Below are 25,481 nucleotides of genomic sequence, written 5' to 3'. Positions count from 1 at the left end.
CAATGTTGTCAGTCAGTGCGCCAGATAAGAGCCCTCAGTTCATAAATAAGATTGATGGCGTTGCATACCACCAGTTCCTGCTCTGTGTTTTCCCATACAAGCTTCCCTGTCAAAAGCATCTGTGCTATCTCACCAGCTCATATCCTCTCTGTCCAAGTCCAGGCTTGCTTAGGTGTTTTAACAAAGTCCTCATCCAGTTATCAAGCGCACTACCGCGGGATACGTCCTGATTTATGCTTTCTTCATTGTGTATGAGCGAAATGGGCAAATCGGTTTTGTAGGTTAATAGATGACTTATTGTTTGTTGGCCTTGTGTATCTGACATGTTTTATATATTAGAAAAGTTCCCTCACAATGGAATCCAAGCTCCTTTAAAGGAGTGTTCAGTGCTGAATTCCAGTTAAAGACAAACAAGACACACGAAAGAAGGGTAAAAATTGAAGCAACAAAGGCCAAGAGGTCAAGTTTTTATAAAGCTGGATCCTACATTTCCCAAAATGCACCTCAATAACAAAGTAATGGCCACTTTAAGTGCCATGGCATTGATTGCATTTCAGTCTCTGTTGAAAATGTTTAGTATTGAAGCCCAAATCAAGATCTTTCTGGTTTATTTGCTCTGTATATACAAAGCTCTCTGAGGACTTTATACTACACTGGCTATGTTTTGACCCAATAAACCTTACTTGCCTGCTGAATTCTAGCTTCCATCCATTAATTATCTATACACCGCTTAATCCCAGGGTCGCAGGGGCTGGACTCTATCCCAGCTGACATAGGGTGAAGGCAGAGGACACCCTGGACAGGTCACCAGTCTATAACAGGGCTACATATAGAGACAAACAGGCACACTCATATTCACACCTATGAACAATTTAGAATTAGCAATTAACCTGAGCATATTTTTGGACTGTGGGAGGAAGCTGGAGTACCTGGAGAAAACCCACGCATGCACAATTAGAACATGCAAACTCCATGCAGAAAGATCCCAGGCCGGGACGCAAACCTGGGATTGTACTCTTAATTTATTTTAAAGTATTTTTTCGGATCTCTCCGAGGTTTTGTGGATATGTCGCTGTTTAATTATGTCTCGGTGTTTGAACAATCCATACAGAGAAAATCATTTGTTCATTTCCACCCTCCACATGAAGGTCAGAGCACCAAATCAGCACCCTTGGGGAGATTTAGTATTATTTCTGCATAAATGAAGCCTGATAAAGCTGGTGGGCAGTGAAAACACCAGAAACTGTGCTAGAAATCCAGGATTGTTTCTATCTGTTCCTGACAAAGTCTGATGTGTTGTGTTAATACTACTTGGGGTTTATAAACTGGAGTTGTTGACATAACTGATGGTTATTGGATAATTTACCCATAATTTAGCAGCCAATAAATGGAACAAACATTGTATTGGAACAAATCAAACCAGTATGTGTTTACTTTTTAGTAATGATGTAGTTATAAATGTGAGTAATCCATTAATCAGTGTTTGCATTGTAATCATCTCAAGTTGCAAGTGCTAATAAATCATTAACACATTTTTATGAAGTGTGCACTTGATATCCACTTGTACAGGTGTGGATTAGCCTGCACCTCTTTACAAAGTCAACAATGTGCTTTTAGAATGTCTCATAACTTTAAAGGCAAAATAAAATGAAAATAAAAACTTGTACCTTGTTAACATGTCCATATGATGTTGTTTTATATGCTAGGAGCATAACATGAGCAAAAAAAAAAAGAACAGGCAACAGCATGGCTGAGCATTTCCATGTTAAAACCAGCGTACCAATGACGGGTTTAACAACAGTGATTCTGCTTTCTGTGGTTTCAAACACAACAAACTTAAGGATCTTTACTGCCAGGTTGTCCAAAATCATTTCTCTTCCTCAGAATTGGTTTCGGCTTCAAGCATGTGTGACTAAATTACTTCAATATTAGAATTTGCCATTGTGTAGTGTCGAGTAATTTCACAGTGTTGAAGCAGAATGATAAGTGAGCTGATGTGCTCCAGCTGCAGTCAGTGGAGAGAGAATCTGGGACTCCATACATCTGCACACTTAAGAGGTACATCTAAGCTCTTCTAAAGCAGGAAGTGATTCTTTACATGTTAAATAACATGTAATTTTTATGAGCAGACAGCAGTTTTGAGCAGCTTTTTTTCAAATGACTGCAGAGCCACTGAACTGTTTAAAGAAATACAGTTCTGCTCAAGAGTTTTGGGCCCTAAAAAAGTGATTGTTTGTTTGTTGTTGTTTTTTTTACAAGAATAACCAAAGCATTCTTGTCTTCAGTTTAAGTGCACTAACCAGAGAGTCTTAAATTCAATCAGTTTTTGTTGTGACTTATTTTGCCTTTAAAACCACTACAGAACTTCTGAAAACATTTGTGCTGAGTTTTTCAGGCAGGTGAATTGTTCCATCCTCTTGGACAACTTGCTTTACTGTCTTCTGTCTCTCCATGTAATCCCAGATATACTCCATGCACCACACTGATGTTGTTGTACGATAAAAATTAATCTACAACATCTAAATGCTTTAACTTTGTTGAACTACACCCTGAACTAGAATGTCTGAATCATACATGTGAGCTGAGTAAAGCTGCCAGGTACTAGATTTGTTGCTATATTTTTAGCAAACCAAACCACAGTGGATGACTGGTGAAACATGAATGCACACTGATGACACCATAACATTCATTGTCCGTGTCATTGTCCTGCTGCGTTGTGAAATCTCATTGTCTGCATTGCTCAGCCGCCCCAAACTGGTACAAGTCGATATCTGTGGCTTTGTTGTGTGTATGTGTGTGTGTTCATGCATGTGTGTGTGTGTGTGTATAAGAGACATCTATTTGGAAACAGATACCACCCAACTGAGCTCTCCATTCTCTCATCTTTCTATCAGATGTCATGTCCCGAAATGATTGGTAAACACCTCTGGGTGCGAGATAAATCGGAAGGCAAGAATTTCAGAATGCAACACATGCCTGCAAAGGTGCACAAGAATTTCAAACGGCATTAGCGGCTAATCTGGGAGAAACCTGTCTTTGTCACGTATAGAGTTACGTGGCCCTATGAGAATGTGATCTATGTCAAGCATGCTCTTCATGGCAAGAGGAGAACAAGTGAGCAGGCCACCCGAGAAAGTTGAACCCAAAAGAATGCAGCTCTGGTATTCATTAATGAAGAGCACTCTTCTCTGTGGTGGAATGAGAGGATGGGAACGAGGAGAGAGAATGGTAGAGAGAAGCAGCATTTACCAGAGAAATGTGGGTTTTTTTAACACCTCCTGGCATATTTGAGATTTCATGTTGTAGCAGTTCACGGCAGCCAAAAATATAAATGAAATAAGCGAGACATTCAGCAGCCAGTTAATGTATATTAGAGTATTTTATTGCTTTATGAAATGTTGCATGAATTCAACTGTAAAAACCTTCATACTGTAAAGTTCACAGAAATGTCCGTTTGAAGTCAACACTTGGTTGGTTGTGTACAGCTTGACAAGACCGTGATTGTCGGCACATAACTTACAACAGACAAACATAAACTCTTTGGCGTCCTGCTCAAAGCACTATTATATCTAAAATAACAATACAAACATCTGTATAAAATATATAATAATAATAATTAACCTGTTTGTTAGTTCAAAGCTCACAGTAAACAAAAAAAAAAAAAACACGCTGTTTTCAACTTTTGCCCTTCAGCGGTGACCAAACCAGCAGAGTCGCCACATCAGGACACACACTCATACTGTAACCACACATGCAAACATACTTTGAGAAAGGAAAAGAAAAGAAACAAAAGACGATGAAATCAACACCATGATGCTGCACCGTCCCAAAATTACAACACCAGGTTTGTGTCAGTTTGGCAAAAATAAAAAATAAAAAATTACCAAATCTTATATATTACGCAGCTCAGCGTTCATACATCTCAGAACCTTTGCAGAACCAGCTACTCAGGCTTAAGAAATATGAACAGCAAGAGCGTTTAGATCGACAGTGTTTCATGTGTTATCAGCTTAAATTAATCAGCAAAAGGGGAGTCTTCCAAACAGACAACATCTACGTGATGGGAATGAGATTACTCAGATTAAATCCACATTTTTAGGAGAGGAGGGGAATGCAGGTCACACAGATAACCGCTTACTGAATATTTGTCTAGAGGAGCATGAGGCTTAAGTTAATATTTGGGGAATGTGGAAACCGGATAAGATAAATATGTAGCTTCTTAATTCAGGGGATTTGGGAAAGGAATAAATGGATAATAAAAAAAAAGGGGAAAAGCAGCAATTATATAGATATTTATATAAATACTTTGGCATACACTCTCTGAGAACATGTTGCCCTATTACAATCCACAATACTGTCCAAGTACCTCAGAGGATTTATCTTTTGCCACTCTGCCGGGCAAACTGCCTGCAGCCGCCTAGCTTAATGAAAGTGAGCGAGTCGGAGCACAGCTCTGTCTCAAAAATGTGAAAAGTCTTTTTTTTTTGTCGTGCGTTGGCCTCTTTTCGCAACATTCTCGCATCCCATATATTTGTCCCATCCTCTCTTCTTTCACTCTTCACAGAATTGCTTTTACGTCTCATTCAGAATCCACCCATCGATTCTTTAAATGAAGATCTCCACCGCCTCCGACTCCAGCTCATCCAGGCCTCGGAAGGGGTTTAATAGCAACTTCTTAGGCACTGTCTTGTCTGGGGAAAAAATGAAGAAAGAAAGATGGATAATTATATGAATGTTTTAAGGCCAAAACGGTGGAAAAAGTCCAGGATGCAGCTCGGCTAGCAATGACTAAAGGTTAACAGACATTTTCCACAAACACACCGCTCTGATTGAATGTGCTCAGTCAACAGATCCACATTATTTCCTAACCATGCACATTCCACAGGGCCCGCATTATGAACCATGACCTGGACAGATGGTATCTGATTGGCTGGTCAATCCGCAGTACGGTTAATCAATGCGAGTGTCCATGAAGCGGAGGCCAAAACTGCTCTCATGCAGACAAACAAAGTCTTACATGCTGCATGTGTGTGTGCAGGATTTGCTTATTCATGTTCTGTGCTGCATGAGCGCAAAAATATTCAGGTTTTCTACCGAGAGCATGTCTGCATTATTGGTGCTTGTAAACAAATGCTCTCATGCATATTTGATAGATCACTCACCACTGTTGAGCTTAGTAGTTCTGGCAGCCTCTTTGGTTTTGGATCCCTCCACCTGCCGTTCTAGTGTTCCAGGTTCAGACTGAACAGAGAACTGATGGCTCGGCAAAGTCTGATCATCTGAAAGGCTTTTACCTGAAAGACAGCAGCGTCGGAAATGTCAATTCAACTGCCTGTCGGAAAATCTTGCACACATTCGAGCAGTTTACAGCAACCGCCAAGTGTTTTAAATGGGCTGCACGGCACACATGTAATGTCAAACATACAGTAGGCAGCGCTGCCTCAGTCACATGAATTATTAAAACTGGGATCTCTATTCCCCTCACCTCTACTCTTAGTGTTGCTCTTGGTGGTGCTGATGGAGGGAGTGGAGGAGGCAGGTCGGAGAGGCGCCCCTGCTGTGTTCAGGAGGTTCGTTCGGGGACTTTGCTCGTCCTTCCGACCTTGATCCTGGTGCAGCCGCTGGTTGAGGATCTTGATCACGGCATCTTTTTCCAAGATCTGAGCGTAAAGCGCGCGGATCCTGATGCAGAGCACAATGAAAGACATCCGTGAGCAGATAGCCCAAACAGTGACAAAAGCACAAATTCTGTCGTGATTTCAGAAAACAAAAAGGGACAGTCATTAAAAGCACCTGTTTTCCATCTCCTGGTTCCTGTGGTCGGCAACTGGCAGGTCCTCGTTGAAGCTGTTGTTAGAGGAGTGGCAGGGTGAGTGGTTAATGATGGTGGTGTCTCTGTAAATGGAACAAGCAACAGACTGAGCTCGATTCAAATGAGATGAGAAATATGTGAAGACCAAACGTCAAGCTGTGGCGGTCTTTACCTCTGGGCTGCAGCGGTAGCAGCCACCTCCATAGCGAACTGCCTCATGGTGCTCTCCTCGAGGTACTTCTGCTCCCAGCGCACCATGTCTGCTTCCAGGGCCAGAATCCGCTCCTCACGCTCCCGTAGGCGCTCTTGAAGGGAGCACATGGTCACTCCTGGAGGCTGAGACTGCCTCTGAGATGAAGAGAGAGAGTATTTTTAACAGCTGGCAAGAAATACTCAGAATCTCGGCCCTATTAACGGCACCAGGATCCTAACAGCTTTCCTAGGAGAAGAGGTTTACCTGCTGCGCCCTCAGACTCCTCAGCTCCTGCTCCAGCCGTGTCCTCAGCTTCATCTCCAGGCTCTCCCTCTTCTCGCAGGTGGACTGCAGCTGAGCCAGCGCGCTCTGAAGCCTCTCCACCTTCTCCACATAGGCCCTCTTCCTCCTCAGTTCGTCCTCAAGCTGGCGACCTCGTCCCCGAGCCGCCTCCAGGGCCTCCTCCAGCCGCTTCGCCCTGGCGCTCTGCTCCTCGGCCGTGGCTCGCAATCGCTGCAGCTCCCGCTCCACACGCTCCCGTTCAAAGTTCTGCTCCTCGTCTGAATCAAACGCAAAGTGGGGTGTTCAGGTTAAGTGCATGCTAATGCGTGAGGATTAGAGTCAAGGATTTAGTTGAACGCTGCAACGTTGGAAAGGATGCAAGTGCTTTCACTTGAAATATGAAATCATTTCAAACTATTCTGAAGTCTGCTCTAGGAAAAAAAAAAAAGAGGGGGGATGTCTATGAGCATTCCACATTGTCTCCCTCTGGAGTCCAACGCAGTAATAAGTACCAGAGTTGCTACATGGTGGCCAGTGTTCTTCATTTAGCAAAGCACTCCTGGAATGTTGAGAGGAGGAAGGAGGAGGAAGGGGGGAGAAAGCTGCCCTATCCCTTTGACCCACATAGCACAGAGAATTCCTCATCAAGGCCATACAAACACCATCACTCTGCTTGAGTCCAGTTCCCTAAACAGACAACATAAATCACACTCACAACAGGTGGGGGGGGGGGGGGGGGGGACCTCATTTCTACCACTTCCACCGCTGCTCTGTGATTTAGAGATGGTTCGTTTCCTTTGGCAAAGAGGTGCATGGATTGAATTCCCTATTATTAAGCCCTCTTACCAAATAAGCTGAGGTTATGCAAGTGAAATTCTTGCATGCAGGATGCCCATAGCTACAAAAAGGGCCCCATGCTACGCAACAATCCCGTCCAATCGAGCGTGCTGATTCCAAAGGAGGATGTAACACAGAGCAGTGGAGAGGAATCTGGCTCAACAAAATGATCTGCTTACTTTGTTCGAGGAGTTTCGCCATGATGTGCTGGTTATGGTCGGCTGCCTCCACTTCTTTTGCAACGTGCGTTCTGGCATTTTCCAAGTTTTCTGTGATGCATGAAAGGTTTAAAATTAGATGAAATTGCAAACCATATAACTGCTGAAGCTGCTATTATTGCAGGCAGCCTCTATGTGGTATTATAGTGCTTTTATGTCAGTACCTCTTAGGTCTCTGTTGAAATCCTGCAGCCTCCTGATCTCGGCCACCATCCTCTTCCTCAGTGTCTGCTCCAAGTTCTCTCTCTTACTGCTGCCCTGCATCAGCGTCTCGTAGGCCTCGGATATACGCTGGATCTCCTGCTCCAACTGAAATGGGTGGGGGAACAAAAGGTGGAGAGGAGGGAAGGGGAGGTTTGGAAGAGAGGGAGAAAGAGGAACAGAAATGGAGAAGGAAAGAGGAGAAGAGGAATTTTTTTGGTTAACCTACTTCACATGCCAGAGAGGAGCTGGAATGTTGATTCATGTTGTTAGAGTAAAGATAAACATATGGGTACATATGTAACTGTGTGTGTACAGTGCGCCCAGTGTGTGCGTGTGTGTGTGTGTGTGTGTGTGTGTGTGTGTGTGTGTGTGTGGTATAATTCTGAGAAGGAATTCAAACCCGCACCACTCCCTCTGAGCCTGATCTACATTCCTGAGGACTGATAGCTGTAGTTCCAGGTGTGTGAGCACACAGGAGCGTGTGCATACACAACACACCACAAAGCACAACCTGGCACACAAACACACAAAGACTCACACACACACACACACACAGGTTTGGGAAGGCTGCCAGCGGAGGGAAGGTGTGCATGCCTGTGCCTGGGTTGTGGAAACGGCAAAGAGACACCCACCATTACAGCAGTCACACAGGCATGTTTACTCAGGGCTGCGGCCTGACGGAGAAAACTTTCCAACCCTGGCAATTATCATTCTTTAAGGCTGAGACAAGACGAGGGCCATGTGACATAACTCCCGCAGAGAGCGGAGTGAATTTTACAAAGATTGGCTAAGGTGTCAAATGTCACTGAAGCTGTTTCCACCATGCTGAACGACTAAGTATCGTATTTTAGAGCCTGTTTGGTCGGAAAAGCAACACAACGGCAGGAGAAGCAGTGCGGTGTTCAAAAGGAGCTATTTGGTGGAAGCCCTAGAAAGGCTTTTCATTATTTAAAAAGCAGTCTACCACCTGCTGTAGACCCTCACCCAGGCATCCATTAGCCGCATGGGGGTCACAACCCGATCGACTTGCTGTGTGATGAGCCCTAGATTACAGAAAATCTATGGCCTCTCTGGAACTAAAGCGCACACACACTCTCCGGCCTCCTCTAGGTCAGCTCCACAATGAAAGGAGTGTGTAAACACAGTAGCAGGCTGTGACCTCTGTTTGTGCCTCTGTGCTGTGGAAGGTAGCAGCTGCTGATCTCATCTGTCCGTCCAGATGAGGGAGCGAGCCTGGAGTTGGATGTCAGGGAAGCAACTGTGGACTAGGGTTTGGTTTCATGGACAGGTGGCTCAGATGGAGGGTGCAGTCTGGATGTTAGTATTTCCTTCTGATTGGGAAATTAATTTGTCATCATTTAGTGGCTGCCAGTTGCATTGTTGGCCAGATTTTAACTCTGTCTTTTATGTTGTTTGACAGATGTTGTTGCAACCCTTCCTTGTGTTGCGGTATTTTCAACAAAAAATAAAATCTCTAAGAATGAAATGTGTCAATCTAGCTCAACTGTGGATGTTCTAATGTCTTTAACACGATCTGTGTGAGATGTCAGCTTCGTGAAAATGTGAATTTCTCTCGTGGATCTTTCGTTTTACCTTCTGAATACGGCTGGTCTTCTCCCTGTGAGATTCCAGCTCTTGCCTCAGCCTCTCGTTCTCCATCAGCAGCAACTCAACCTGGTTGGGCTCCTCCAGGCCGGCAGATGGCAGACTGTTGTACGAGTTGTAGCAGGGCACTTCAGCTGACTCCACAGACTGGACATACCTATAAGAGATGCAAAGTGAGTTTCAATTAAAGCCTGCCTCAGTTAAATCAATCTGTTTGGTTTAGATAGAAGTATGAGACAGGACTTTTTTTGGAGCTCGACATCTGAAATATCACTCTATTGCTATTAACCAGCAAGCCAACTCCAGACACTTGAAAGAATGTAAAAGCCTATATGAGGAACATAGTTTTGTGAAAGCATCCAAGGCAACACAAGCATGTGAAGCTATCCTGTTTCAGTATGCCAAACATTACAAACACCTACAGGGCTCGACTTGTTCTCCAATAAGTATTACTAGGCGGAAATAGGAATCGGTATGCAGGCTACAGTGTGACTCACATTGATAAGCATGTGTTTACGCATATGAAACAAAATACTGATCACTGGGCGGGCTCTTGTATAAAAATGACACCACAGAATATGATGTAATGTTAAGATAATTTTACAAAACATGCACAGATATGGTCCCTTTAGTACCTGTGCTGCTGAGCCTGCACTGGCTCCTGGACCTGGTGGGGGATAAATCCTTGGCCCTGGATGGGGGCTGAGTACTCTGGAGGTGGGCAGCGTTTGTCCATGCTTGGCCCTGTGTTCTGTGGAGCATAGTAAGGGAGCTCAGGGTAGCTGTGAGAGGTGATCTTGATGGCCTCTGCTTTGGCGGCTGCGTCGTGCCTCTCCAGAGATATCTGCATGCGATGCTCGCTGAGCGACCGCACATGACTGCACTTTATCTCCATCAGATCGGCCTCCTCATGGAAGGCTCCATCATGCAGGAGCTTCCCCTCGTGGAGCTGCCTGATGGGGCCTGCAGGGGCCCAGTGAGAGGCCAGATACTGAGAGTGCGCCTTGGCCTGCTCATAGGTCGGCAGGGCCTCCCCGTGCAGCTGGAAGCCGCTCTCTGAATGGTGGTAGTCCCCCTGGTGCTCCTGGCCCTGGGGCTCCTGCCTGGCAGAGAGCTGGGGGAACAGAGGGTCTTCCTGGGTGAGGCTCTCTAAGGAGGACCGAGGGCTCCTGCTCATGTCGCCTCCACTGCTGGGGCCACTGTTGCTGCCACTGCCTCCTCGCAGGGCCTGCTGCTGGATGGCTAGTAAGGTGCGGGTGTCTGTAGGGTTTCCATAGCGGAGCTGCTCCTGGATGAGCCGGTGCAGGACCGTGCCAGACGGCTCCTCGGTGGATGACATGCTGCTTTTGTTGATTCTCTCTAAAGATCAGTTGCTTTTTCTTTTCTGGAAGTGTCAAAATGAATCAGCTGTGAACCTGGAACAAAAAGGGATGAGAGGCAGGAATTAACATATATGATAAAAATGATAATGTTTGAGGCATTGGAAATAACAGAAACATCTGCAACATACACTTTAAAATCAAGTAAATATACTTAACTGCCTTGAATACAAAAAGTGCAGTGTGGGGTTTAAACTACCAACAGCGACAACACAGAGATGTGGACACATTTTCCACAGCAGGCAAAAAAAATGCATGCGCCAAAAATTCCGCTCTCACGGGGGAGCAAAAGCGCACAAAACCGCATTGTAAAATAACTTCGCTCTAATAGCACAGTAGTCATATTTAAAACGCCGTAAATAACTACCAATTCCCTCACAACAGACAAAACTCTAAAAAGTTCACGAGAAGTTACACTGCCGCTACTTTATCCATGTTTTCTTCGCGTTTCGTTGTTTCTCTCTCGTGCGGCTCAGAAACAAAAACTCCTCTTACCAGCTCACGCGCTCATCGTCGCCAAAATCCTCGCTGTCGAAGTCAAATTCACAATATTTCCACTTAGTTTTTACATCCGTTTTTTTCGACTCAAACGTGTCTCATCTTCGTGGCCCCGGACACACTGCCGCGCTGCTCTCTCGCTGTGAAATGATTGTGGAGAGAGCAGGCGGCGATAATAAGTAACCGAGGAGGGACTGAGGTCGGAATGCCAGGAATGTAAAACGCGAGGTCCCTCGGGGATCAAAAGCGTAAAACCACACGGGAGGAGGAGGAGGAGGAGGAGGAGGGAGGTTGCACTGCGCTGTATTATTACCAACGAGGAGTGAAAAATAAGGAGCACAGAGAAGGGTATTTGTTTTACTGAGCTTTGGGTGAATGTCTTAAAATAAATGCATTCATGTTTGGAGAGAAGGGAAAGATATTCATCTGCTTTTCTGGAGCAAAATCTCCTCCTAATGAGGCTCCTCAAGTGACACAGTGGCACCGTTTTTGCTTATCTGGTTGATTAAGTATTTACATCATTTAGTGCAGTTAAAGTAGCAGTACTGCACTGTAAATATAGTACTAAAATCCTACTTAAGTTTAGAAAAATCAGCAACACCATGCATACAGGGTATTAAAAGTTCACAATATGCAAAAGTGTCAGTCTTAACTTATATTATTATAATGTTAGATCATTATATGTGGTGGATTTATTATAATGCATCACATTATCGGGTTGTGCAAGTATTACAACATCAAAATCTCAAAGTTATTAAATAAATGTAGTCAGAAAAAATACATATAACTCCAAACAAAACGCCTGTCAGTACAATTACCTCAAAATTGTAGATCTATACAGGTATGATACTTTTGATGTACTTTGTTACTTTTCACTGGAAAAAATAATTTAATGTGGCTAAATAAATAAGACAAAGTGTTAATACAGTTACATGTGTTAGTTTTCCTAAACTCAGAATTCATTCATTAGTCAGGCATTATTGGAAACCTTATTCCAATTATTTTACCAATAACATTTATATTTTCTCAAGTGTCAGTTGACAACATAAACACAAAGTCATCTTAGGGCTGAAGACAGAAACCCAACAAAGCCAGTGATTTTCTTTAGAGACAGGAGGCGGAGAAAATAAGTTTTAACAGGAAAAAGCGTCCAGGCAAACCAGGCTTATGGAAGCTGGCCATCTGTCTCCACCGATTGGTGAAAGGAAGAGAGAAAAGGATACCAGACATAAGTCAAATAGACAACATGAAAGAAAATAAACACATTGGAAGTTGGTGAACTGATCAGTAACGTGTAACTCCTCAGTCACAGATACCTACAGAGACAACAAAATACAAACTACAGGAGAGAAAAGACACAAAGTTAGTGACAAGCAATGGTGGCATCTAAATGCATGGAGAGTAAAGGAGAGGAGGGAAGAGGAGAGGCCTCAGTACATCATGGAAAGTCCCCCTGCAGTCAAGGCCCACAGCAGCATAACTAAGAGATGGTTCAGGGTCACCTGAGCAGCCGTAACTATAAGCAAAAAGGAGCATTTTAAAACAAACTGGGACCTGATTCCACAGCAGCAGGGCCTGATAGCTGAAGGTCCTGCCTCCTGTTCTGCTTTTGGAAACTGTAGGAACCCCAATTAAACCTGCAAGCTGAGAGAAAAGTGCTGTATTTTGACGTCTGTGAAGGTTCTCATTCATCCAGGTCATGGTTATCCAAAGTAGTTTAAATCAATCCACTGGACTTTACCACTAGAAATCCCAGGTTTTGCCATGTTTTTTACTCCCAGAACTGTGCCAGATGGCTCTGACTACTATCTATTCATTTTGAAATGAGGACCATTTCTGAGGAATGTGAGCATTGACCCTGATAATGGCTGGTGATCAACACTCGAAATCCCAGGTTCAAGTGGTAATGCGTACACTAGTCCCTGTTGTCATAACAAAAGGGTCTTCAAACCAGGGATTAGTGCCAAGTGGCTCTTCTCTGGGGTGCAGAGATATATGTGCCAAAGGGCTCAGGGCTGGGATTTCTAGAAGTTCCTTGAAGACGTTTCACCTCTGGATTTGTGGGCGGCATGGCTCAGTGGGTAGAGTGGCCGTCTTGCAACCGAAGGGTTGCCGGTTCGATCCTCGCCCCGTCGTGTTCAAGGTGTCCCTGAGCAAGACACCTAACCCCGAATTGCTCCTGATGGGGTCGTGGTTAGCGCCTTGCATGGCAGCTTCCGCCATCAGTGTGTGAATGTGTGTGTGAATGGGTGAATGTGACGTATCATGTAAAGCGCTTTGGGTACCTTGCAGGTATAGTAAAGCGCTATATAAATACAGACCATTTACCTCTCATCCAAGAGGCTTCTTCAGTTCTGGTGGTGGTTGTTGCTGCCTCAGCTTTTAAACCTCTGAGGTGTGTCCAGGGCTGTTATTCCAACGACCAATATCAAAACTCATCTGACTACTCAACGATGGTCGTTGTGAGTATCGGTGGGGGTCGTTGAAATGCACAGATGTCACTGAGCCCTCGTGTGCTAATGGTGGTCATTAGCATGAGTCTGCTGAGTAGTTCTTTTGGGGAGTTTTGAAAGGACCTGATTGTAAATTGGCAAAAGATGTATTTTGACATGAATGTCTTTAAGATAGAATGCATTTTGGTCATTAAGGGCTTTTTGGTTTTTTACAGGGAGCCAATAAACAAGAATTCTTTTTAGGTTCCAAGAGTCTCTCGATATGAGAAAAATATCTCTGTAGTTCCTTTTAAAACTCTTGCTGCAGTATTTTGGATCAGCTGGAGATGTTTCAGAGAGTTATTAGAACATCCTGATGATAGGGATCTACAATAATCCAGCCTGGAGCTAACGTGTATTGAACTACAAGCCTGTCTGAAGTCAAACGAGACTTTTGTTTGCATGTTGAGACTCTTAAGGTTGCGTTAGGAGCTAATTTGGATTAGTCATTTGAGGGTTTACCAACTGCACCCTTAGGATCTACCCATAATTACCATCAATTTTAGTTCTTTCCAGGAATATTCCCAAGACATCATTCAAAAACATGTTCTGAGTCATAAAATAAAGGATTACCTTGTATCTTTATGCACTGGCTTTGTAGGATGCAGAAGTGGAGGTTCTTTCATCTGGTTTATATACTGTTTGGCTTAAACAGCATTATGTTCATAACTTATGTTTTTTTATGCAGAATCTCTCTAACTTCTCTTAAAATTTGGTAGTTTGTCTCTTTTTTGAGCCCACAGAAATCCAGCCTCGTGGCCTTCCCTGCAGGTCACTATGGGTAAGTTAAACCTCTGCTGGTGCAAGTGTGTGGAGGCTGTTACATGCCTTAAACATGTGCGTGTGCCTGCAGTGCAGTGTGTGTGCAGCAGCTGTCCCCTGGAATCTGGGGTCTTTGTATCCCCTTTTCTACAAACATAGTGGCTCTTTGTGCCCATCATGGTGCAGACCAGAGTCTGGAAGACGCCACACTGAGTTCAACTCTCAAACCTGCAGACGCTGTTTCTCTCCCTACTGAGACGAGACTGCATACAGAATCACAAGATGGATGTATGCAGAGGCGGTCAGGACAGGCCAAACCACAACTTTGTTGGACATGTGGCTGCTACAGGAGAGGAACGTGCTTTTTTGTTTCCTTAAAGAGATAAACTTGCCGCCTTGAGAGGGAAAGTAAATCTTTATGACAGGCTTTATTTCTGTCAAAGCCAAAAGACAAGTCTGAGCTATTTATTACCAGATTCAACCTAACGGCGGCTATATTGAGGACTTTAGACACGAGCCTGACTTTTATTGTGGGCCCTTTAAATAGCCGAGGTTTTAGTCATAGCATACTAATCATATCTCCAAGCAGTAGAGGGAGAAGCAGAGAGAGGGAGGGTCACAGATGCTATCCTGCTTCTGCATAATCCACATTTCCCCACCACCCTTGAAAAAGACTCACATGCAAACTCCAACTGGATAGTTAAAGTGATGGGTGCAATCAGAGCCGAGTAGCTCACAGGAATTGATTGTTGTACAGTAGGCTGCTGGCCTCAGGCTGAATATCTCATTAGACTCAAAATCTATCGGCCCCATGAGGTGGTATTGAGCTGTTAATGGTGTGTGTCCACAGTCATCTGTCTGGCTCCTTAATTAAACACATACACACGCATTCCCATCATGTTGCAGATGCTGCATACTCTTAAAAGGGCTCTTCTTTCAAAAAACATGCAGACACTGCGTCTCGGTGGGCGGCACTCACATGGAGGCGACTGGTCATCAAAGTGGAACATGTTTGCATTTCCCCCTTCAGGTCCAAACTGTGAAGCAGCACCAGTCTCCACCTTTTTAAAAAGCCAGCTCATGTCATTCAACACCACCTCACTACTTCCTCTCCTCCCTCCTAGTGTGTGCGTGTGTGTGTGTCAGCATATGTGTGTGCTTGTGGACAACGCCTCTGGTCATTTTGTCCTCCATTGTTGCATGCTTCCTGTGAACTTGCAGAGGAATGTGAGGCTGACCCTTTGAAAATTATGGATGCCTTCAAAAAGTCATTACAGGAGATGAACATCTAAAATGCTGTGCCACAAAAATTCCTCACTGTCTGTCTGTCTACAAGTGTCGAAACCCCAAACCAGACAAAAACTTAGATTTCATGAGTTATTCCTTGTTTGTGAAAAGAAGAGTGGCACTGAGGAACATCTGAGAACACCCTGCAGACTCAAACACAATTGTGTTGTTGCTATATACAGCAAACTCATATTTCTCTTGAGGTTTTGGTGGAAACATGAGCACAAATGAGGCAACAGTGAGAGTAGTCAAACTACCAGTTACACAACTGGAAACAGTCTGACTCTAAATTTACTCATCTGAGCTGTGTGTTAAAGTCAGTATAAAAATGTCTTTGTCAAAAGGAAAGAGGCAGGAAGACAAATGTGTGTGCGCGGGAGTCCTTAAAGCTGCAGACTGCTGTTTTTGTTGAGGCGCTCTTTGATCAACTTGATGCAACTTTTTAAATTTTAAAATCATCAAATGCCTCCAGTACAAATTTCATGATAACAAAGATCATATAAACAATGTAATTTAATGTAACAGACATAATGTAAGCCGACTGAAGAATTTAGTAGCAAAATCAAACGATTTGACAAATAACAGGACAACAGAAGTAAGTAGTAGTAGTTTGGATGGAAGAAACGTTTCTATTGTTTACTGAAGTAGTAAAAGTACAAATGCAACATGGTAAAAAAAAAAAAAACTCAGCTAGAAGTAAAAGTCCTAAAAATTAAAAAATAAAAAGTTTTAGCTGCAAAATGTGGCCAAAGTAAAACTACAGATTTGATCACTTTGGCTGAATATCTTCTATTTGACATCATGTGATTATTAATAGTGAAGCAGCAGTGTGTCAGCAGCATGTTACTGCAGGTGGAGTTAATTTTAACTACATTACATCCAGTTTTATATACAAGGACAGCAGATAAATATATGGGCTCCCAACATGATTAATAGGAGAGGAAATAAAGTTCTGATACACAAATCTGTATTCAGTTTGTTTGTTTGTTTTTCTAATCTTTGATTTTTGATGAAATTTTGGATCATCTGATCATTTATTGAAATGAAACCATGTGAATAGTTTAGAGAAAGAATCACTGTTTGTCATTTAAAATGTGACCTCGACTACTCACAGATAGCATGGAAATACTCACGTACTTCAAAAGTGTACTTAAGGACAAAAGTTGGGTAAATGTACTTGTTGTTCATGTAATTTCCATGTAACCTGAGAAGAGGCACAGTATAGTGTGTGACAACAAACCTACTGTGATCTTCTGTGTGCATGAGCTTCAAGTGAAAAGGACATTTTGACTGACTGTCTGAAACTCAAAAAGTATTCACAGACTCACAACTAAAAACTTTTTTAAAAAGAATAGCACCTTACCAAACTATAGTCTGCTTTACTTGCTTGGCTATCATAGTATTTGCTTCTTTTACAACTGTCTTAATTACAAAAAGGGATTTATTAAGAATGATGACAGCAATCCAGGAGTAAAGCTCATGTAGCCTGTTTCAGAGGAAGTTTTTACTTAAGTGGCAAGTATGAGTCGCTCAATTGACCGATTAACTACTAGGAGCGGTCAATAAAAGTAGGAACGATTCTAATAACAGCAATTACTTGTCATTCTGTCAGAACAAATGATATACTGAGAATGGAAAAACAAAGTTGCTGTTGATTTTCATAAAACAAGTCCAACAGGTTATTTCTGTACCATTTTTATGTTATTGTGTGAATTTACTTGATTCCTAGTGTAATGAAAGGCAAGTCCAGAGGTTTCTTTTCCTTCATTTAGTAATTTGAAAGCACATTTTGGCATTCTGGCACTGTGTTGAAAATCATGAATTCTTCACTCATGTTTAGACCTGTGAGAACTTAATTTTCAATTTCCTCACTTTCAACATCCACCTCTTTGAACTAATTGTCAGGAAATAAAACATCCTGCCCTCACGTACATCCCGCAAATTACTTTTCTCCACCCAGTGTAAGTGACTCAATTATTAAAGCATTTCAGATATTGCAACTAACTAACAGATTTTTGACACAGTTCTGTATTTAATTGTACAAACTGTAACAACTGAATTTTCCTAGCCGTTTTAAGAATGTTTATGTTCCATTCATGTGCACTGAAACTGTGAGTACAGTATATTTAAGAGACGCGAACAACACCATTAAAGTATCAGGTGAAAGTCACATCAGTCAGCCGTCTGGATTTAGTTTGAGTCATAAACATCCCATGTTTGCATCGTGAAGCGTTACATAACGTTTCACCTTCCCTGATAATTACAGCCCACAAGTTCTGCTGCTGTGAAACAATCGAGCACCTGGACAGACGTCATCAGGTTGACAGTCATGATGATAGAACCGGTTGGCAGGTTGTGCTCAGGGTGTCGGTGAGTCCATGAAATATTTGCTGTGTCTGTGTAGAGATGTACACGGACACTCATGAAAGTGAATAGATGGTAAACAAACTTGCTGCCGAAACAAAGTTCCTCAATCAGATTGAACGCCGATCACATGAAGAAACATGAATTTTAATTACGAGGAAATCAAAGAGCACAATTGTACTTGTAGACACTGACACTATCTTTATGAACTCAGAAAATATACAACATTAAGGCCTAAAATAAACTTTTGACCTCCAATCTCAGCCCACAAAAGCCTGCAACAGAAGCAGAAAAACATATTTCTGCAACACCGGGTCAATTTTACCCCTCAGACCAACTAAAACACGAAAAAAATCACACTCGATTTGCTCATAGTTCTCCATACATACAGTGCAGCACAGATGAGGACACTGGACATTATATTGATATGATATCTGTAGACATTGCTTTGTTTTGAGGGTCAGGAAAGGTTGAGCATCACTGTTTCACACTGTCCCAGTAAGAAAAAGACAATGAAAGAGCTTCTATAACATGGATGTGGAATAATAATAAAGATGGAATGTGGCCACTTCTCATATATTTTACACTTCAGTATTTATTGAAGTATTAAACACTCTCCCTCCATGTAACAAATACTGTACAGTGTGTATGAAATAAGAATAAAAAAGAATGAATCGATCCTTCAAATTTCTAAATGAAAAAGCCTCAAACATTCTTTTGTTTAATTTCTCCATTGTAACCATCAAGTAACTGGAGAACTTTTATTGAATATTTGACGTTTTATATACTACAGTATTGATCATTTAATCAAGAAAAGAATCTGCAGAATAATAAATAATTAAACTCTATTAAGCTAACAGGCTTGTAATTAACATCTTTTTTTAATGTATTTGACTTTATTTTATTCCTATCTGCAGTTATTATAACTCATTTGTCAGAGCATGTGAGGTAAGTGATTTCCGTCAGGTAAGTGATTGTCTGGAGAGAGATTTATGTTTTTGTTCATCTTAAGCCCAGACAACACGATGCTCAGCTCTTTGTCTGTCACGCCGTCTCACTTTCCATCTCTCTCGCTTTGCTTTTGTTCCCTCAAGTGTGTTCGGGTCTTTGGACTCTTTGGATCACATGAGTCTTTGATGACTGTACGCGTCTTGAGACAACGAGTTAAAAGGCCTGCATAGGACCGGATGTATGTTACACTGTTGGACTGGTGGGAAAGAATGAGCCAGAAAAGCAGACAAGGTCATCTGATACAGCAGGACTGGGGAGGAATGTAACTGATAGTGATGGAAGGAGTGGGATGGATTCCTCTCCTTGACTCTCACATCCCTGCCCGGCTTCCTCCCTCTCACAGTACACAATAGACAAAGACAAGGTGCGCTCAAGTGGTATCCTGTTCTCAGGAAACCGCTGACGACAAGCTTCCCATGTATTCGTATTTGGCTGTGGCTTGAATTGCAATGCCAGGGTTGGTTTCCAGGTGAAATTATGTTGAAGCAAGCAGGTGAGCAAGCGCGCGTGATCTCACACCTGCTTCAGTTAATAAAGAAAATAAGAAAAGCTATTGGTTCCTTATTTGTTCAAAGCGCACAGTCGAGAAGCTCTGCATGTCGCTGCAAGTCGCATTGCGGCGAAGGGAATTTCCAGGCATTCATAGCAAACAGACTTCAGACGTGAGTCATAAGAGATGAATCTGTTAAGAGTGAGAAGATGACAAAACAGATGTGAAGTGCAGTCATATCTAGGACGAGTTTTAATGTAATGAAAGGAATCAGTCGGATTCTGTGCATACGATATCAACCAAAACCTTACTTGGACAAATGCTTGCTTTCATACCAAGACCTTAACCAGTTGGGACAGTGCTAGCATAAACCTTAATAAAACCACAAGTTATCATTTTTACGCTACTGATTTATGTTCCGATTCACCAAACAAGACTTAGCATATGTTTGCACGAAGCCTGGTTAGCTGTTTCCATCTGTTTTCAGTCTTTAGGTTGAAGTAACCTTCTACTGTGACACCATGAGTGATATCAACCTAACGCTTGGTACTTTGCAAAACAACCAACTACTGCAGCACCTTTACTTGACTCTGTATAGTTTCTGACCCCAGCTGTAATGTAAAGGTGTGTTTTCAAGAGACCACATGCACCCAACTCTCTAAGCCCATCCCACAGAACTGGAAAATCCACATTTTTCTCCTCAGTCATGATATCTGAGAAGTTTTCTCTTGTATTTGCGCTGTGGTAGTCAGTGTTACCAGCATTCAAAAGTGAGAGGAAATTTCAAATAAGAAAAGCAGCTATTTTTCTAATTATTTCAAGAACAGGGATTTAAGAAACATAATGATGCATTAGCCAACACAGCAGTCGTGGTCTGGTTTGTAATTCTGTAGTTGATCAGTAAAAGAAGTTAAACCCAGCAACCAAAGTGTCTGCTAAGATGCCAGATACTGTACAGTAAATGGCTTTATGTTCTGCTTTGTATGCCTTTAATGGCAAAAGGGTGTCAGTGAGACATTTTGGTGGACAATGATCATAAAAAAAGAACACGGCAATTTGCCCAGAACACTGAACTAAAATATGAGATATTCAGCAGTCTTCTTTGATTGATGGGGATTTTGCACTGTTGGTTAATAAAATGTTGACCCATAGCAACTTTAACACACTTAACTTGCATGTTGACAGCACCATGGCAACTTTAGTGTGTTTCTTTCTGTCTCACAACATTGCATATTTGGCCTCATTCTTAGGCGCATTACTCATACATCTCGGAGGGCAAATAGCTGAGTGTCACTGTAATGATGTTCCCTTTTCCATTTTCTCCACTTGTTTCTCCCAATTCTCTTCTTTCACTTCTCTTTAGGAAAACTGAAAACCAAAGGTACAAGCATCTTTTCAGCTAATTGTATTTGTGGAATTTGAAAGGTCCAGTGTCAGCATGTAAACGGGGTTCTAAAGCTATCAACCAAGAGCTGCTGTTGTCCAGATGTTTGATCATTTTGTAGACTGACTGATATCCCAGTTTTCTAGTGAGTTAGACTGTGTAACAAAGACTCTCAGAGGAGCAAAGCTGGTCTTCTCTATCTTTCGGGCAAAACTGAATCAATCTGAACATTGTTTCTCTGAGATGTAGCTCCAAGGCCTCTTCTAAATACCAACACAAGCTGCCCTTTTGAGGTGTGAAAACATTTTGCAGCCTTCTGCCCTGGAGACAACATGCCTACCACAGACGAATGATACAGCAACAAGCCACGACACTCTGTCCTAAAACAGTCCTCTACCCCGGCGGGCCGCTGCCATCCTGGGAGGTCACCAGCATGCCAATCATTCATTCGGGCCCCAGCATGCATGCCCCCAGCAAATAGCTGTGCTCCTCTGCTGCTGAGGCTGCACATAGCATGTGATCTGATGGCTGGCTTTGGCCAGCGGCACCATGGAAAGAGAGCGAGAGAGGGGGCTCTGTGTCTGTATACGAGCTCAGCAGCTCTGAAAATGTACCAGGGGCTTTCCATGGTCCAGAAGCAATGAGGGGAATGTGGGCTGGGATGGTGAGTTGGGGGTGTGGCAGGAGAGTGAGAGGGTTCAGAGAGGGGTGAGAAGAGACGGTTGGCAGGTAGATGGTGGACAGGAAGGCCTGTGGAGTGATGGGATGTGATGCAAGAATGGGAAGTTGTTGTTGGTAGAGTTTGCTATCGAGCCCGTAGCTCTGAGTTAAACACCACCTCTGGTGAAACTCAAGTTTGTTTATAACCTTGTTAACATGTTCAAATGGTGTTTTTTTAATGTACTGGAAGACACCACGAGTGAAATAAGCAATCAATACCATGACCAAGCATGTTCATGTTTCGATTTTTTTGTAAATGCTCTTAAAGGGGAACTTCGTTTTTTTTCAACCTGGGGTCTGTTTTCATATGTCATTTCATACATGTGAGTGATGGAGAAATGAATTTTCAAAATAGCTCCAGTATTCAGTCAGGCAGGCAGCTTAGCAGCTCAGCTAGCAGCTCAGCTAGCGAAAAGTATGGGGCAAGAGGCCCCCCCACGTCAAAGTCCGCCCTAACGTGCTTTTTTCCCACACTGACCAGCTCGGATAGTCTCAACAAGTGTCCCACAACATACTACAGATGAGAAGTGAACAAAAACCTCCACATTACCTGGCGATCGCTCTTTGTTGTGGTCTGTATCCAAAGCTCAGGACGCTAGAAAGCAAATCTCGTTCCGAAATCGCGCGATAGCTCGCGCCAAAACACTGATCTGTTCTATGTTACGTCCATTTCCATGCACTCCTACAACTGTCGTAATTCAGTTGTGGAATAAAACAGAGTTCATTCACAGCCGTTGTGCAACTCCTCGTAGTTATTGTGTAATACTACACACTGAACCGCCAACCCGGCACACTGGCTGAGTACTCTCCAGAAAGTATTTATTTCAACACTCCTTTTCTTTTTATTCCTTGCTTTTTTACATTTATGTTTCTTTTTTTTTTTTAGATTATTCATTGTCTTTTGTTTTCATCTGATCTTAATTTACTTGTTTTTTGTTTTTTATTGCCCCCATAAAGTACTTCATAATGACTAGTTTGGATACATGCTTTATTCTACATATTGCCAAATAATTTCTTACAACATAATGGAAAGGTCAGTTCACCAAGATTACAAAAAAATACATTTTATGTTACTACCTTTAGTGGCATCCAACCCTGAGATTAGTTTCTAGGTTTTCATTCAATGAAAAAAATGAGCAGAATTTCCTTTGATTAAACTCAGAGTCAAGGGGTTTAGCTGAGTTCCACACATAAAAACAAATCAGCAGCAGCTTTATGCCTCTGGGGCTACATAAAAATATGTTTTGTAGTTGGCTAAATATGCCAATTAAAAAGATTTTGACTGTAAAGATGCTTTTAAATGCTAGGATTTGATAGTAATTTGGTTTTGTGTAGCTGGAACGTGCCACGTCAGAGATCAGAAGCTGTTATCGTCCTTATGACACCTTCAACATCAATACATACCTTAAGGATTTACCAAATAGTTAACTCCCTTGTTTGTCTGCTTGGCTCGCTGTGTGCCAATTGTGCAAATCAAACAATTTCTAAAAGTGCTAAGTGGAAAAATCCTTTGTCTTACAGATGACTTTCAGCTTTTGTGTTGCTACCAGTAAGTGACGATGATTCAGCCGTGAGATATGTTAATGGTTGCAACTCAAGGCCTGGATGTGTCTGCTGACACACAAAGATGGCATTGTGTTAACTAAAAGAAGGTCATTGTCTTGTTTTGCACAGACAGACTATTTTTAAAGCAGGGGCAAGAAGCCACGGGGAAAACATCTATTCTGTGATTAATTTAAATGGTCAATAATATGAAATATGGGGGAATAAAAAAAGAACTGGAGTCTCTTTGAAGTTAATGAAGAGTCACATTGAGCATTAACCAAGATAGATAAAGCTATCAGAAGATTAGCTGTGTCTGCACTGTGTAGTTAACATTCTTCGAAAACTGACAGAATCTGTAACATGGTAGTGATGCTGATTGAATGTCATTATATCTGTCTCCATTATCTCCATGTTTACAATGTCTATCACTCATCTGCAGGGAAAAAAATACACTATAATCTTCAATCGAATGACATCGTAACACAATGACCCGAAGTCCGTTTTGCCGACGAGAAAATGTCAAGTTCCTTTAATCCTCACTGAGATTTAAAAAGAAAAAGCATATTCCTCATAGTTTCACTAAACAAAACCTGGTGATCACTTGAAAATCAGCTCTGAAGTCATCTTATCTGCTTCGAGCACAGAGACATGCCTTCAGTTACGCTTGCTTGCATTTATTTGGAACAAATCCTCTAATGTATTCTGGCATTGCACAGCTTTCCAAATGCTCCATATGACACTAAGATCATCTGTTTTGTTGAGACGACCTTCTTTCAACTGACAGAGGAGCTTTTCGGAGGTTTGACTGAGCTGTATAAGTCGTCCTAATACTTAGATGTCTGCAATTACAATTAAGAGCTATACGTGCTTAAACAGTCGTTCTAATTGTTACTTTAATGATATGCTGATTTTGTCTTTTCATGGTCAAGTTTACAAGATAAGCATTTTTCCACTTTGAGGATTAAAAGCAACAAAAAATGTAAGCAGCAGATGTGAATGTAACAGCCATATTAGTTACTATGAGGAAAATGTTTCTGACATAAACATTCAGCAATCTCAACAGCAATAGCAATCCTTTGGAGTCATGCATTTGGCTTTTCCACATGTTTAAGTTTATATTCATTCTTCTTTTAGCTCTGTTTTGGTCTGCACCATCTCCTGAGGTAAATAAATGTGCGACTCAAACTCTGTCTGTCGGGCACATATCGTACTTTGGGTTTATCAAAGGCTTTTTGTCTTTTGCTTTTTTACTGAACTTTTATTGGATTTGTCATGCGCAACACCTACAATTACAGTCATTTGATGCATTACTAATAAGTGCAGCAACAAGGGCTACTTTGTGATAATTGTAATGATACAATGAAGATGTGCTTTGTTCCTTCTGTAATTGTCATATTTTTATTGATTCTTAGGCAATACTGTTCAAACTTTCGCGCCTATGAAACAATGTGAATAGAAAAAACAATTATCTTTCTTGCGCATAAAAAGTTGAACTCATTCTCTTTTTCCTCATTTTGCTGTTACAGATGTATTTGGTCTGGTATTAGTGAGTCACTTTTGCAGACTGTTGCTTAACATGTGAGCTAAATGCTACACGGTGACTCTATTACTTGTGGTCCCTTCCAATAAACATAACATACCGTCATCCCCCTTAAACACAGCTATGCTATGGTCAATATTTTTTTCCATTACATTCAATGAAATGAAAATACAAAAACCATGTGATGAAGCAAAAGTGGGCAATCGTAGTGACGAACCCATAGGACTGTAATTCTGAGACTACAACATGAAAGTCTATTTTCCCCAGGCCCCAGAAAGCCATAGAAACAGATTGTAAGTGATAATTGTTATTTTTATTTCCAACATATTCGCAGGTCTGTCTTGAGAGTGAATTTAGCTCCAGGTTGAAACCAAAGGAAAAGTGACAATCAAATAGACCTGATCAACTAACCAGAATATAACACCTCAACTTCCTGTCTAGCAAAAGAAACAACAGCACACCTCTACAAACTCCACAAGACCAACAACAAAGCCATCTGCTTGACAAAAGCTAAAGGAGGACCTGGTGAATAAACGTGTGGCTGGTTGGAAGAGGAAGGAGACGAGTGATTCTTCAACCCTGTAGCAGTGTTATCTTGACTTTTTTGCCTTCACACTCCACTTACACACATTCAAACCTGATGCACGTCCTTCATGCATTCCAAATAAGAAGAGAAAGCAGACTGGTTAGACAACAAGATCTGACGGGAGCAATAACAAGGATTGTCAACTGAATTTGGAATTCCCCTCAGGTTTACAGAGCGTTACACTGAGTTTAGTTAGTGGTTCGGAGCACAACTTTGCCCTGTAGGTGGAAAAGTCAGGTATTCTTTTCAGGAGGTGAGTGATTAGTTGCTTT

General features: G+C 42.1%; 1 protein-coding gene across 3 annotated transcripts in view; it reads right to left on the bottom strand.

Annotated features, from left to right (window-relative positions):
• Positions 1–3,360: 3,360 nt before the first annotated feature.
• The window catches only part of amotl2b (angiomotin like 2b), a 30,573-nt gene continuing 8,452 nt past the window's right edge, over positions 3,361–25,481 (bottom strand). Inside the window, exons 1-11 of one of the 3 annotated variants that reach the window (XM_051953953.1) lie at positions 11,026–16,242; positions 9,787–10,566; positions 9,140–9,308; positions 7,507–7,651; positions 7,304–7,393; positions 6,270–6,565; positions 5,985–6,160; positions 5,794–5,847; positions 5,486–5,682; positions 5,163–5,294; positions 3,361–4,691 (exon numbers count right to left, since the gene is read on the bottom strand). In XM_051953953.1, coding sequence (XP_051809913.1) covers positions 4,606–4,691; positions 5,163–5,294; positions 5,486–5,682; positions 5,794–5,847; positions 5,985–6,160; positions 6,270–6,565; positions 7,304–7,393; positions 7,507–7,651; positions 9,140–9,308; positions 9,787–10,490 — 2,049 coding nt within the window. In that variant the 5' untranslated portion in view covers positions 10,491–10,566; positions 11,026–16,242 and the 3' untranslated portion in view covers positions 3,361–4,605. Of the gene's footprint in view, positions 4,692–5,162; positions 5,295–5,485; positions 5,683–5,793; positions 5,896–5,984; positions 6,161–6,269; positions 6,566–7,303; positions 7,394–7,506; positions 7,652–9,139; positions 9,309–9,786; positions 10,567–11,025; positions 16,243–25,481 lie in introns of those variants that run through there. The other 2 variants (XM_022204966.2, XM_051953952.1) reach the window with 2 other exon arrangements.

Source organism: Acanthochromis polyacanthus, chromosome 9 (assembly GCF_021347895.1).
Source record: "Acanthochromis polyacanthus isolate Apoly-LR-REF ecotype Palm Island chromosome 9, KAUST_Apoly_ChrSc, whole genome shotgun sequence".
NCBI lineage: Eukaryota > Metazoa > Chordata > Actinopteri > Pomacentridae > Acanthochromis > Acanthochromis polyacanthus.
Note: the sequence above shows the minus strand (reverse complement) of the source record. Positions and strands in the feature narration are given on the sequence as shown.